Source organism: Geospiza fortis, unplaced genomic scaffold (genome assembly GCF_000277835.1).
Source record: "Geospiza fortis unplaced genomic scaffold, GeoFor_1.0 scaffold192, whole genome shotgun sequence".
NCBI lineage: Eukaryota > Metazoa > Chordata > Aves > Passeriformes > Thraupidae > Geospiza > Geospiza fortis.
Genome location: NW_005054315.1, coordinates 8,564,364 through 8,579,929, shown reverse-complemented (window position 1 = coordinate 8,579,929; position 15,566 = coordinate 8,564,364). Strand labels below are relative to the sequence as shown.

At 37.5% G+C, this 15,566-nt stretch overlaps 1 protein-coding gene across 2 annotated transcripts in view; it reads right to left on the bottom strand.

The window, feature by feature from the left end:
* Positions 1-1,063: 1,063 nt before the first annotated feature.
* Positions 1,064-15,566, bottom strand: part of REV1 (REV1 DNA directed polymerase) — a 41,135-nt gene continuing 26,632 nt past the window's right edge. For both annotated transcript variants that reach the window (XM_031056213.1, XM_005420000.1), the window contains exons 14-22: positions 14,037-14,139; positions 12,350-12,506; positions 11,767-11,969; positions 9,724-9,957; positions 5,590-5,698; positions 4,334-4,545; positions 4,007-4,166; positions 3,039-3,141; positions 1,064-1,486 (exon numbers count right to left, since the gene is read on the bottom strand). In XM_031056213.1, the coding sequence (XP_030912073.1) occupies positions 1,375-1,486; positions 3,039-3,141; positions 4,007-4,166; positions 4,334-4,545; positions 5,590-5,698; positions 9,724-9,957; positions 11,767-11,969; positions 12,350-12,506; positions 14,037-14,139 (1,393 nt within the window). In that variant the 3' untranslated portion in view covers positions 1,064-1,374. The remainder of the gene's footprint in view (positions 1,487-3,038; positions 3,142-4,006; positions 4,167-4,333; positions 4,546-5,589; positions 5,699-9,723; positions 9,958-11,766; positions 11,970-12,349; positions 12,507-14,036; positions 14,140-15,566) is intronic.

Genomic DNA, 15,566 nt, shown 5'->3' with positions numbered 1-15,566 from the left:
CCTCATCTGTCACCTGGCTGTAGAGGTTGGTAGCTCTCCCAGCATGTGGCAGGAGGAAGCCAAGGTCACAACCTAAAGGTAAAACACTGCTGCCCCTGCTGTGAGCTGTGCTGCAGCCAGGGATGTACCACACAGCTTTCTCTGCCCCAGCTGCACTGGCAGCTGCAGCTGCTCTCCAGCAGCAGCTCCTGCCCTGTGCTAGGCAAGGTGCTTCCATTTAAGCTAGTGGTGCAAATACTGCTCCAGGGTTGGCTCCAGCTTGCAGTCCTGCTCTCAATTCTATGCCCAGCATTATGTGGGATACTTCTCGCCACCCCCCATCATTTCTTCAGCCAAGATTTTTCTTATCAACTTGATTTTTGCCAAGTGTTCTTCATTCTCTCCAGGTCCCTGAACAGCCTTGTTCAACGCATTGGGCCAAGTACAACTGTGTGAGGCTGATGCACACCTGCAAAAAGCAGACTTGCCCCAAACATGAACTGCAGGGATGCAAGCAGGGACACAGTGAGGGGATGGTTTATTTTGTCTCAGCTGCTCCCTACAACCCAGTCTGTTATGCTGCACAAAGGAAATGCGTGCCACAGGCTGGGGAGAATGGTGCTGTTTTACACATGGCTCCATCTTGAGTAGGAGCAAGGCAGAGAACAGATGCAGGCTTGACCAATGCTCCATGTTGGCTACTCCCCACCTCCTTTACAGTGCTACTTTGGGGTGACTTGCCTTCCTCCAGAAGCACGTCAGAGGTGACAGGATACCCAAGGTCAGACAGCACCCAGGCTTCAGCTGCCATCCTGTGTGCTTCAGGAGTGGCTGGGCCACCCTGGCTTGAATCTTGAAGGATGAAACTGAAAATGAACTAATATTCTTCCCTCAGCTTAAAATCTGTAATAAAGTTAGCAAAGAAGAAACACAAAGTGGCCAGGTACCTGTACAGCACCCTCCTTCATGTGTTGAGGCAGTGCCACTGTGTAAAACTTTGTGAAATGAATCAAAGCTGCAGCTTTAGTGAAAGGGGTTCACTATATTCAAACTGAAGCATCACAAAATAGAATCAGTACAAAAATATACATACAGTTCTTTATTAAACAACTGTAAACACTTCACTGTAAAAATCCATAAAACTTTATAAACAAACATTTTGTAAATAGATTCTATACTACAATAAAAGAATTTTAACACAATTATTTACATGCAATACTGACAAATTTGGCACTTTCTGAAAAGAAATGTACAAAACACTTTGTTGTTTAAAAAGAAATTTGAAATTATAAAAACTCAGGGCATTACTATCATGCACTTTGCAAATACCTCACAAGCACTTATGGCACAGCTAGCAGAGAGCTCCAGGCTCTCATCAAGCTCTTTACTACAAGTTCAGATAACTTTTAATGTGCTTCCATAAGTTTGTTGTAAAACTACCTGAACATTGTCAAGAATGAAGTCAAATGCCATATTCCAAACTGATTCCACAGATGACTGCATTAACCTGAGGGGGGAAAGGAAAAAGAGGCTGAAAATTACCATTAGAGAACCAGTCCTTTTTACAATCACTTTTGGTCTTCACACTGGAAAACAAGATCACAACAGTTCTCCCAGAATGGATTCAGTCCTGGTAAAGCCCTCCCCCTCTACTTAAACACACCAAGCCTGACTTCACAGCACGAATTCCTGGTGTGAGCAGTGTCACAGCAGCTTGTGAATACCGGCAGCTGGCAGTGGAGTGAGCCTGTGGATTAAGTGGTGGGTGACCTTCCACCAGCTGCATACTGAAGAACAGAAATGGCAAGCTTCTGAATCCTCATCTTTACTTCCTCATCCCAACACAGAGATGCTATTTCTCTATTTCCAACAAATGCCAAGTGCAATCAACACATTGAAATAATAGGGTTTTGGCACTATATGATTTTTTATATATTCATTTTTTATTTTTTGTATTTATTGCTGAAAACAAAATCCACAGAGAACTACGAGTTCCCCCAACCATGTGAGTTACCCTTATGATCAGCAGCTACAAGAAGGGGATGAAGGAACTGCCCAAGGAAAACAAAGCAGCTCTGCACTCTCAGTCTCCCTTCTAGGTCCCTGTACTGCAGGAGAGCAGAGGGTTCTACACTCAGAGCTTTGGAGGGTGTAACATCAGTATCACATGGGTGAGTGGGAACCCTTTGGGGAGACACACTGCCACCAGGGCAGATCCAACACACAGGGACCAGGAATGGGACATTCTGACAATTCTGAAGAGTTTTATCAAGAATTTACCATACAGATTTCATGAAACAGTTCATTGCACTGTGTATTTTGCATTTCCCAAGGCCTAAAGGTATCATATAATACAAAAGCCCAGTGAACTTCCCACACTTTGTAGTCTTTTTGGTATTGATTCATTTTGTGAAACATATTTGCAGATATAAAACCTAGAAAGCTGAGCTCCATGGTTAAGCTTTAGTTAGTAAGCAAGTCATAAATGGATTAAAACCTCATAAACTCATGGCAAGAGTAATAGGGGCACAGTAACAAAGTAACAGAAATGCATTTAAAGGCTGTAGATGAGCCAGAATCTGGATACAGCGAGAGAATGAAATCGGGTCTAGAGATACCACGAAAAAATGAACAAAAACAGGATGAAGAAAGGAGACAATGCTGATGAAAATTACAATCTTTGTCTAGAAACTGTTCCCAGAGAAGCTGTGGACTCCCCATCCCTGGAAGTGTTCAAGGCCAGGCTGGATGGAGCACTCAGCAACCTGGTCTAGTGGAAGAAGTCCCTGCCCATGAGAGGGGAGTTGGGCCTGGGTGATCTTTAGGGTCCCTTTCAACCCAAACCATTCTGTGATTCTATGAATTACTACTAAATATTACTCTTATTTTTTCACAAATTACCTATTTTAACACTCCAACTCCTTCCCTCAACCCCAGTACTCAAGCTTAAAACCACTCATCACTGGAATGTCTAATGGGTTAATGGGCTCACAATGCATCTAGTGTATAAATGCTAACAAAAATAGTCTAAAGTTCACAAATACTAGCAATTAAGTTACCTTTTCATGTACTTGACAACCAGATCCAACTTTTCCAAGTCTTTTTCTTCTATTAGATCAGTACAGTATTTTACAACCTGTAGAATGTCTTCTTCCATAGGATCTGCAATAAAAAAAAATTTAAAAGGAGGTCTTTTCCCTAAGTATACTTAGAATATAATCACAGAATAATGGGAATACAATAGAAAGAAATTCTGCAATGTCAGCATATCAGGGGCAACCTGACAATTTTTGTATTCTCACACATTTTCTTGACATCAGAAGCTGTGCACATAACAGGACTGCAGGGTCCTGAAATACCTGTCTTGTAGACATCTTTTTTTCCAGTAAGAACAACTGGCATCAAAGCTAGCAGTAACCAAAGGGAAAAGAGACTGGGTTTTAGAATGCAATGGCTGTTTTGAAACTCTTAGGAGAATAATAACGTCCAGGGCAAGCAGGTCAAATTTCCCAAGGTTTAAGGAGTTGCTATTTGTTCAACTCAATTCAAATCACAATTTAGCAAGAGTGTCACAGTTGCACAGGTTTTTTATCTAGTGTTCTTCCCAGCATTTATTTTGACAAAACCCCAAACCCTGCACTCCTTTGCCTCTAAGAAGAGATCTTCACAGAAGAAATTAATTCCCTTTCAAGAACTTTCATCTTAGTGGCTGCAATATGTTGGAAAAATAGAGTAAACCTCAGACACAAGTAACATGGAGGCACAGGACAATGGCCAGACACGTGGCTTGAAGAAGGATCATGTTACTTTTCATGATGTTAAGCAAGAGGAGCTGACAAAGCCACAGAGTAACAACTGGCAGAAAGAATGAAGTTCTTCCAAGACTGCCAAGGCAGTAAGACTTCAAGAGTACTGTGAAAAAGAAGCAGCAAAAGGAAGAGTGAAGGAGAAAGGAAGTACAAAAAACCTTCTCAAAGTAGTTTTCTTTGTGATGCACTGCAAGATCACCCAGTGCGACATCTCTCACCTGAGATGGTTGTGATCCACTCTTTCAACAACGTCTTCACATCGTTGAATTCCACAGCTCCAGCCAGGTTGGGGGCCTGTGGCCTGAAGGAGCCCGGCTGCTGCTCCCTCTGCAGAGCTGATGGGCCCGGAGAGTCTGAAGTCGATGGAACTGCTTCAGCCTGTTCCAAACATGGAATTGGATAATGCTCAGGCTGACAAATATGGGAACACCATGTACATACAGAGCTAAGTGTCAGTGAAGAATCCAGTAAAGAAAAATAGCAACCTGAACTCAGTCTAAAGAAGCAGACACAGCTTTACCAAAAGCTGTTTGTGTTAAAAGTACCTGAGCAGCTGTTCCTTCTTGTTTCAAGAAGCCATCTATTAGCTTCTGTGGGCTTCCAGATGTAGCTGGCATGTTTTTTGCAGGACTACCAATAAGTTTGTTTTTCAAAGGACTCTGAATCTTTTTCACAGGACTGACTGGATTTTTTTTCCGTATTTTTTTCTTATTTTTCATAGTTGTATGCTTCGGGTGTAGGAAAGGATTTTTTGACACTGAAAAACATAGGACTAGTCAATGGTTGATACATTTAGAATTTGATACTTTTCCACTCAAAATTTAATACTTTTCCACTCCCACAAAAATCTAATGATCACTTGAGAAAACACAGCCTAGATAAAGCAACTTTAAGGTACACACCATTTCAGATCTGAAAAGCACTGTTAGACTTTCAGGGTACAGAGGACACTCAGCTATTCATAAGCTTCTTAATGTGAGCATTTCAGTACTTGAATGCTCACATTAAGCAGCTGGTGAAATCTGAATCTGCTGGACAAATTGCCTCACCTCAGTCAGAGCACTGTCCCACCAGTGTTAGCAGCAAGCCAGCAGTGGAAAGCCCCCACAATGCTTTTATCACAGTTTATGAAGGAAATCTCTCTCTCATCCCATCATTCTAACATATCTGCATTAGTCCATTGGCTATGAAATCAGGGTGTGATTATAATTACAGTGCAGTGTTTAACTGGCAATCAAGCCAATAACATTCACAACCTATTTTTATGACAAAGCATGTTCACAGGGAATTAGTCTTATTTCTTTCTACTGATTATAAAAATGAGACCTGGATGATCAGCTCAGAGTAAACCCAGCTGACTATCAGACATTCAGTGAGATGCAGTTTATCTTTCTCTAGCTGCCCCAAGACCCTGCCAGTGCTATGGGTTTCATGGAACCATGAGAATGCTCCCTGAAAAGAGTTTAACTAACTGAAGAAAGTGCAATGCTTTAAATCACAAGACACATCAAGTTTGGATTCCATTTGGCAAACATATGGATGTGGGGAAGCTTAGTGCCACAGCCCCCATGAATGGAATTAATTACCCATTTGAGTAAAGCTGAGCACCTGTTTGCAAACTGAAACCACAGCTGGTTGTAACTGACAGGCTGTCAAAAATAAATATGGAAATTCAGTTGAACACAGCATCTTCAGAGAAGCTTTTGTTATATTTTCCAGCTTGTTACTTAGGGCTGCATAGCTGTTTAGGTAGCAAACAAGTCCTACACCAGAAGACTACTGCACAACTACACATTCTCACCTAAAGTGTTAGCAGGCTGCTGCTCTGATTGCTTCTGCCTTTGATCATATGCATCTTTCAGCTCTGCTTGCAACTCAGCAGGTAGTGCAGAAAAAACCTCAGGGTCCACCTGAACAGTAACAAAAGATTCATTTGATTATTTTAGCAGTGAGCAGCCCTGTTTGCTTCTTTCTACGTCACTCACATGAGAAAGGCATTTATATTTCATGCCAAGCAAAAATAAAGGAGATATAACTGAAATACTGTAAAACACATTGTACATTTTCTTTGTATATTTTAGTTTGTAAAAACAACAAAATGTACATCGAATATTACTCTATTTATTAAAATTACTATTATGAGCATACAATGCACTAACCATCTTTACCCACCTACTGATAGCCAGTACAGCTGTGTTAAGAGCAGGATTAAGCCTAACTCACAGAGTGCTCCCTTCAAATTTCAAAACACAAACATTGTGACCACCAGATTTTTGCTCCTCCTCTCCTTTTGATACTTCTATTTCCTGCAAGCTGCTATATAACTCAGAATATTCCTGAAAATTGTCTCAGTTCTTTAAGGACAGGAAAAGCCAAGTGCAGCTATGTCATATTTTGAACTAGCACAAAAGGGTTTAACCTCTTTCTCCCACAGTTATCCACCACTTGCTTGACTGATAAAAGCATAGTCCCTTGCAACTGTCCAGGGACTTGGATTCTAGACAGGAAATAATTTGATGCCAATTGCCAGACACACTCATATGGACAAAATAAAATTTCTTGTATTATCAGTTATTTTTTCTCATTGTCTGAAGTAGCACATCAGTGACAGACTCATCTTGTATTTGGAGTTTCCCATTAAACTAAACCGTGTTTTCAGCTCATAATCTCCAAGATCTAATTCAAAGCAAAGCTATCATTTAGTGGATTAAATTTGTCAGTGGGAGAGTGCCCTTCATTTCACTGGTAGAATTCAAAAATGAGCAGAAACAACAAAAAATTGGTCAAAACTACAATTACTATTCTAAGAGCACAATGCAAATTCTATCATTATCTGAGATACTGTATTTATTACATGTCAATCTGCAAAGGTATTAAAATTTACCTCACTTTCAATAGAGATTTCTTTTTTTAAAATCAAAACATGTATGCTATGACAGGGAGGTACAGTGTGCTATTCACACACATGATGTCTAAATAATACAGATCATAAACATCAATGTGCTCTTACAGGTTAGAATTCATCAATTTAGCACAAGTTTGTTCCTTTTTCAGAACTCCATGAGTAACACCAATTTTTCATCACAGAATATGCACTAATTGAAGGAGGAGACAGGAACAGCTCTGACCTCAATTACCATATACATTGTGCAGAACAAAGCACTATAGTGGAATGCAACCAATTACATCACAGGTGTAAGTTATCTTTTTAAATACAAATCTTACTTCATAAAACTTTTTAAAAAAGTTTAGTGCTCTCTGGTAAAGCATTCAAGAGTCAAGGATTTGGAATGCTCTGAATTGACACTGTTTTTGTGTACACCACTTAATTAATGCAGAAATAATGAACTGGATGCATTTTTGTTATTCCCCCATCACTGCTCTCTCAGAGTGTAACATGGAAAAATTCAATTAGAGGAGCCATCAGTTGAATTCACATGAATTGTCCAATATAACTGGAGTTTCAGGTAACTGCTTGTACAATGTCCTAACATTGTCACACAGGTATCTGAAAGCTTTCACATTATGGAGAACCTTTACAGAGTTATGGGTGACCTCAGCACACAGTTATCAGTATTTCTGATGTGTTTATAGCAATTTCCTTAGGAGGAATCTGTACCACGCAAACACACTATAAGGATTAAATGAAAACTTGCCACCACTAATTAACACCATTATTACAAATGTCATTAATTTCTAGGCATCTGTAATCTTCATGTTTTGCATTCTACACTTCTGCAGGATCCAGGCTACAGAGATATACAGCTATTCTAAATTTTAAGATTACTTCAGCAACTGATGGAAAGGAATGCAACTTATCTGGATTCCTTTCACAGGAGAACTTTACCTAACAAAGGAAATTTTCCACATGTTTTCTAATGAATAAATCCCCATCAGCCAATTAGCTTTGCACCTGATCATAAAACTCAGCTCAGACAAAAGGAATGAAGAGCTGCAAAACAAATCTTATTAAGCTACAAAAAGATGGCAGGGCATAATCTACATCTGATGTAGATAAAGTACTCATTCTGGAGTGGTTGGCAGTATTTCTATACCCAAAACCTATCACTACTCATTTCACTGCTTCGTGGGCCACAAAGTAGATTTAAATGTTGGTGTGCAGTCACAGCATATACACTACCACAAAGAGTTTAAGAGAAAAAATGTTTCAAACTATATTTAGAGTAAGATGGTATTTTTGAATTAAGTTCATGTTTGACTTTAACCCAGAAATACTCCTCCAGTATTAATGAACTGAGTTTAGCCTTTTTTTTTCCCACCAAGCCTACAGGAAGCTTTTCAATCATACTATTCTAGGTATTAAACTTGGACCTAACTCAGAAAATGAAAATTGTAAATATTAGTCCTCTTTCTGCCAATAAAGAAAGCTGAATGGCTTTCAGAAAAAAAATTTGAGTATGAGCTTAAGTCACTCAAATAGATAGTATGGATATCCTTGACAAATAAATAGGAAGTACTCAATTCTTCTTGAACTACATCTTCAAACAAAAAGGCTGATCTACTAAGTTGCATTTTTGAATCCAGTAACTGGGTCACAAAATACATAAGTAGATAGAAACAGAAAAACAGTGCAAAAAACTAGTTCAAACTAGGTCCTTTTAAGAAAACTTCAAAAAGTAATACTGTTTTAAAAAATAATAATCAATTTTCAACTACCTAATTATTAGACAGATAAAGCATAAACAAAAAAAGGGAATTTTTATAGAAAGCCATATGCAGTTACCATTTCCTCTGAAAAACAGTACTGAGTGGCAAGCCCAGTGTGGAGGGGTGCACTTCATGGCACAGCCTAATTTAACACACATCTTGCTTATGGACAGATGTCACTACAAAATTTCAAACAGCTGGGGCAGAGAGAAGTCAGACATTATTTGCACACTAATCTATAGGGGAAACCAAACTTTGCAGTTCAGGAATAAAAACTGACACAACTGTTTCTGAACTAATGAACTTGAATCAAGGTGAGAAAATTTTAGTAAAAGAATAGACTACACATTTTTTAAAATAACAACTATGCATTAACTATTTAGTGGAATTTCTATATTATTTTCTCTGTTTTTTTTTTGTCAGCTGAGCAACATTATGCATTAGAAACAGTAACAAATCTCTATAAATGTGATTTAGTGGTATTACTTCATTTGAGAACAGCAAAGGTGCAATGAAACAGAAAAATAAAAACACTGCTCCATTTTAAATGATGCAATGCAAGATAGTGTATCTCTGGGTAACCTAATCTTTGATTTTTAAATTTTTTTTCTTTTAGTTTTTCAATTATATTTTTTCAGCACCTTCTTGGACTAAAGAGCAGATTAACATTAGATGCATTCTTACTGTTCCCTGCTGCCCTTTCAGGTCCCTATTTTGACAAACATCTTTGTTCTTTTCTCATCCTGGACATGCTATGTATTTAAAAACTATGGAGATATGCACAACCTTTAGCCATGACTGCCCTTCTCTCAGGAATGGGATACAAACAAACACATCCGCAGAAGAAGCCAGCAGAGGCTGGCTTTACTCCATCAGAACACCCACTTAAACAGAGCCTCCTGTGACTTAGCTAAGCAGATTTTAGGACTATTTCAAGACTTATGGTTCAGTGTAACTCAGCTGCAATATAGAAAGAAAGCTATTTACAGACTGGATTGCAAAGCAAACCATATATTGGGGGAGGGCAGGTTTGACATTAAACAAAAACATAGGCAGACTGATGACTATAATCTTCAATAAATCTTAGCATACTATGTTTCTGACAGATAAGGTAACATTTAAAAACAGACTTTTAAAAGACATTAAAGGACCATGAAGGACTGATTGTGGGAAGTCACAGGTTCAAGTTAATGCTGTCTCAAGACAGAGCTTCTAACTTCCTATAGATGCAAAGTAACTGTTTATTGATATTGTGCAAACATCCTACCTGTGAGAAAGCTGGCAAGGCTATTACATTGATTCCCATATTGGTGTTTGGTTCTTGGAGCTCTGGTATTTGTAAAAGCACAGTTCCAACTGGTTGTGACAGAAGTGCAGTGTTGCATCCATTTATTGGCTCTTTTTTGCTCTCTCCATAAGTCTCTCCTTGCTGAATGGTGCATATTTGCTCTACTTGCTCTCGCAGATCAGGTGGCAGAGCTTCTAGCACAGACTTATCTAGCTACAAGTACATAAAAGCTTTTAGATTTTTCTAAGGAATAGGTAACAGAGCTATTTTAGTCAGAACATTAGTTATACAGTTCCTGAATTTTACAAAACCCGCTACATATTACCCTGTGTATGCAAACAGCCTTAGGAACCTGAGAGTTACACTCTGCAGCAGTAAAATATCATTTACTATCAAGACTAAGCAGCTCAGTAAACAGGAATGCTCAGTTTTATCTTGTCACAATGACCAGTCTTCTTACCAAAAACCATAGAGAGGGTTTCCTCTACAGCTACCTAATGATAAAGTAACCTGAATTTTGAGTTCAAATTATACAGGCAACAGGTGGATATGAATACCAAATTGGTGTCCAGCACAAAGCTGTAAACAATCAATTTCTTTCTTTATATGGTTCTAGGGTGCATGTCACTAATTTACTTTACTGGTATTATGGATGTTTGCATACTTGCCAGAGTTGGATGATGAAATAAGCTTTTACTTACTATCAATTATTCACTTGAAACAACTGAGATAGCCCCTCAGTGTCCAGCAGCTGCTGTGTACAGTGACAGCACAAGTGACTGAATGAATACAGCTGACAAGCAGATGTACAGCATCATTTTTCTCACAAGTAAAATTTGAATAAAACTATGCAGAATAATGCCAAGGTTTGTCTCTAAGTTCTGCTGAGTAAGACTTCATAGCTGTGTTAGAATAGTTTATCTTCTACTTAAAAAGAAACTTTGGGGCTTATGACCCGATTCTGGATTTACAGAGAAGAATCACAAATATCTATGAAAATCTACATGGCTTGGTAACTGAGAGGTTTTAATGAAAGTTGTCTGTACTGTTAATCACTTCAGTTACTCTTCATGTTTTGTTTGTATTCACTAATTCAAAATTTGCTGCATATGTAACTCTTTATAATAATAATAATAATAATTTCCTGGGAATCCTGGGTGTAAAATACCCAGGATTGCTGTTACTTTCCTAGTACAGTATACAAACAGCAGTGTGGCATTAACTCTCATCACTCCTTCCCAGCCCTGAATTTTTTTATTACATTCCATATTATAACATGGTTAAAAGCAGAAAGAAAGATATTGTGCTGTAAGGCCACCAAAGTAGGAACTTTGCTGAACAGCTAGTGCATTTTGCACTTGTTTATACATATTCCTCCCATGGCAGCATCTGAATGCACAGAGCTTCTCATTTGTTCAGTCAAGTTACTTTTAGATCCTGAGCAGGCTTGGATATTGCATTACAGGAACACATTTCCTGCCAAAAGCATAATTTGCTTCTTAAAATGGGTAAATATTTGAGAAAGCTGTTAAAAAACTACAGAAATGCTTTTACAGATTTAAATGACAGACATTTAAATGACAGATTTTTACAGAAGAGCCAGTAAGTCTGCTTATATCTAAAATACCTGCAGAAGTGTGTGCAGCTGTCTCATAGCAGACGCTTCTAACAGAGTCTACTTGAACAGCACGTGGGGTGAAAATAATGAAGGCTGTCCCTTTGTTAAAACACACCCAAAAAAAATCCCCAAATCCCACAGAAATATTCTATTTAAATAAAGACTGTCCTCCTCTCATCTAAATAGTGGTATCCTCTACAAATGTTAAGTGTGCATCCTAACTTCAACATTATTTATTTTATTAAGGCAAAATACTTTTGCATCAATAAGAGTTACTTACTGTGCACTATACTTTACTAGAACTCTTTTTATTTAAAAAGAGCTCCTTTTGGGTCTGTCCAAATAAGACAGACAATCCCAAGTTATTACAATATACTGCAGATGTTTCATATTCTTAGGTTTACCTGGGAAGCAGATGGAACCTCAATACTCAAATTGAGTCTGGATTTTACACTGATAGGAGAATGCACACCATTCCACTTGACAGCAGACTCGGTGTTGTTGGCATTAGAATTGAGACCAGGTGTGACATTGGTACCACGAGATGGAAGGAAAGTGCAAGTTCTTGAATTAGAAGATATTTCAAGGTCCATAGCAGCCACAAATACTATACATATGGAAACAAAATACAGAATGATCATCTAATAGTTAAAAATACTCTGAAGCTTCAAGACACAGTAAAAGGTATTTTCTAGCATTATTTGAAGAGTTTACACAATATATAGCACCATCATAACACTTCTTATTTCAAAGTATCCTCTGTTACTATTAACTAAAAAACTTAACCAAAAAAAAAGCTAATTGGACTAATCTTATACAAAATTTTATTAGTAGCATTTTCATTTGCAGCAGCAAACCCCACTCAGAAATTTTATGTTGCATAATTTACACTGGTATAATATTGAATAAATATTCCAAAAGGTGATCTATGTGAGGGTCCTTCAGAACTGATCACTATCACACATGCCAAGTACAAAGCTTACTGACCTTCCTTAGGTTCTTCTTCCGAGTGCTTTTTTGCTTTCTGAACATGAAAAAGATCAATAACTGAATGTGATCCACCAGGTAAATGTCCAGATTGCACTGTTGAGAGAGCTGAAGTTGTTTTACTGATGGGAACTAGCTGCTGTACCTGAATTCCAACCTAAATCCAAAACATAAATGTATTAATTTAATGAAGTTTGAAATAAATAAAATTAATTCTAAACTATGTAATTATATAATATTAACATTCATAATAAAATATGAATAACATTCATAATTTACTGTCTGTTGTGGGTGGGGGGGAGGACAAATAAAAATATATTGAAATAAGCCACTAAAAACATCCCAAACAAATCCCAGGATTACCCACCATAATCCAACAACTAAGAAATTACAAAGGTATTACCATCTTAACTTCTCTGATATAAAAAAGTGCTGTCAACAGGATCATGAAGCAATGTGTTTTTTGTGACATTTCTTAGACATTAACAAATACAGAAATACTGACAAGAATGTGGTTAGTATTAAATCTGGCTACCCAGCAATGCTCTTCTCCAAGGACAATCTATACTAAATGCCTACAAATGAGAAAAATCCTATTGTTTCACTTGTAAACACTGTTTTTGCAAAGTCTCAATGGATGAAAGTACTTTGGTAGAAGTAGTCTTTTTTAGATGAGGTGTTCCTCATTTTTCAAGACATCCTAGATTTTCATTTAACTTTTAAATACCAAATCAGCAGTGGTCCAAAACATGTCTAATTAAGAATGTACTGGTGCACTGTATGAGTTTTTTGCCAATCCTCCATAATTTTAAAGAAAAAACCTGACACTTAGAAAAAGTTGTATATGGGACTCAGAAAGCATGAAGGAGCCGCTGTATGTACTTCCACCAGGTTTTCTTCGATAATTACATTGTAAGGATTTTGTTTATTAACACCTTCTTAGTTGCAATAATGGGATATGACATTTAAATTAAATATTTCCTGAACTCCAAGCCAGGGAGATGACTTTGCAAGGCAACATTGTGAATCAAAATCCTACTTCTATATCCAGATGATGAATTAATGCAGATTTGTTTTAGAAATCCTCTGTGTTCTATTGTAACAAATGGCTGATGTCAAAATAGCAGCATCGTGGGGTCACATTGCAATGACAAAACCACTGAGATGAGCAGGAGTTCTAAAATAAGCTACGAATCAAAAGAGCCAGAAAACCACCTTCAAATAAAGGCCAAAACATGGGCTGATAACTTTTCTTGCTCTAAGACTTGCAGTTTAGAACAAAAGCTCTTTTTATCTCTACCTTTGATTGGCATTACAAACAGTTATATATCAGTTTATATTAGTTACACAATTAATGTATGGCAAAAGTTTACAGAAAATTCTAAGACCAAATAAAACTTACACATGCTGATAGAACTGTAGAAGATACAGTCTTTGTCATCTCAGGATGTTTTAAGTTGTCCATTAATTTATACCATAAAAAATTTAATTTTTTTACATTTATGGCTTTGTAACCATGTTTTTCAAAGGTTAGAAAACATAACTGCATACACTAATTTACATAAGCTTTATATTACCTACACTTTTGCTTAAGTTTGGTTATCATCTACCATAGGGAACTGAAAATCCACAAAAGACAGAAAAAGGTTGATAAAGAGAATAAATTTCATTTTTCCCATTAACTCACCCCTCGCATATCGGATATGTTCAGTTTCATTGTGTGAAACATGTTCAGAGTTTCCTTCCCAATTACTTTTGCACTGTCTGTTGCATGGTCTAGAGTCACAGTCCTAAAAAGAATGAACAAGTATGGTTAAAAAGGAAACTGTTTCACAAATCCTGAAGACAAAAATTCTGTATTTATTCCAGAGAGGACCTGAAAGAAAGACAGATCATAATTTCTTGGCATATAGAAACTGAACACTTTTTGTTTAGTGGTTTCTTTTTAAAGGTAATTAAAACTAAGCATCATCTACAGAAAAAGTAAGAAAAGCAGAATGCTTATTAACTGAACATTCTCAGTGCACATTAAAAGGTCAAATTTAATGTACATATATATATATACACACACACATGCAATCTATTGAAGCCAGACAAAAAGTTTTACAAGAAGTTTACAGTTTGCCCAAAAACACACTCCTGGATTTTTGTCTTTCACTCGAGCTTGGTTCACAGAGTTTACTCATTATTATTTCAGTTGCCAATTGTCTACAGCAAGAGTTTCAAAAGGAACTCAGAGGGGAAGCAGATGTAGGCATGTGCATGTGGATTACAACAAGCAACAAGGAATTCAAATTAATGGCAATTAAGTTTAAAAAACATTCCAAATTATTTTAAGCTATGGGCAATTTTTTGCAACAAGACTCACAAAACAATTTGGCTGTGAATTTTACAGATTACCACTTGAGAGTATGGCAGGGCAGCAGCAGTGCTTGGACAGCTCTGGATTCTCCAATGGTCTAACCTTTGACAAAATTTCAAGTGGCTCATCAAATGCATGTGAGTGATGTAAAGTCTTCCCACTGAAATAACTGACACAGTTTTAGCTCTGATAGAGTGGGTGAAATGAAAATAAAGTTTGGTGTTTTGACAGAGTGCCATCCTGACAATCTACTAAATACTTTGATGGTGTTACTCTGCTTTTGAATCTGTCAGAAACCACCATGAACAGCCAAGTGCTCAGACTGTGAACAATATGAAGATCTCCTTAAGCTTTACACGTTAGTATTCTTAAGAAAAAGGAGATCAATGTCACTAAAGGTACACAACATTTCAGAAAAATATTTTAAAAAGGTCTGAGCTGAACTATCATGACTGGGTTTCAGAGATGCAGTAAAAATACCATTTAATCTCAAAAGCTGAGTTTGATTTTAAGTGTGTCTGCAAGTCTGAATCCTTTGTAGTACTATGGTTATCATCCTAGGGGATCCTGACCTGTAGGATGAGAAAGCACAGCAAGCCATTCAACTGTGAGGTAAAGGAGCAAGAAATGAGTCATGGGCTATAGCTACAGAAAAAATCTAAAACTGAAGAGAGAAACTGGTCACTTGGGGGAACACCACACTGAGATTCTAATCCATTTGCTTGGATTCAACTTTTGGAGTTTACCCTTCCACTGCCAAAAAGCTTTTTACTGGGCTGAACAGAAATACACCACCTACAGCATAACCTGGATTGACTGGGGCAGACAAGATTACTGGAAAGTCAGAACCAGAAA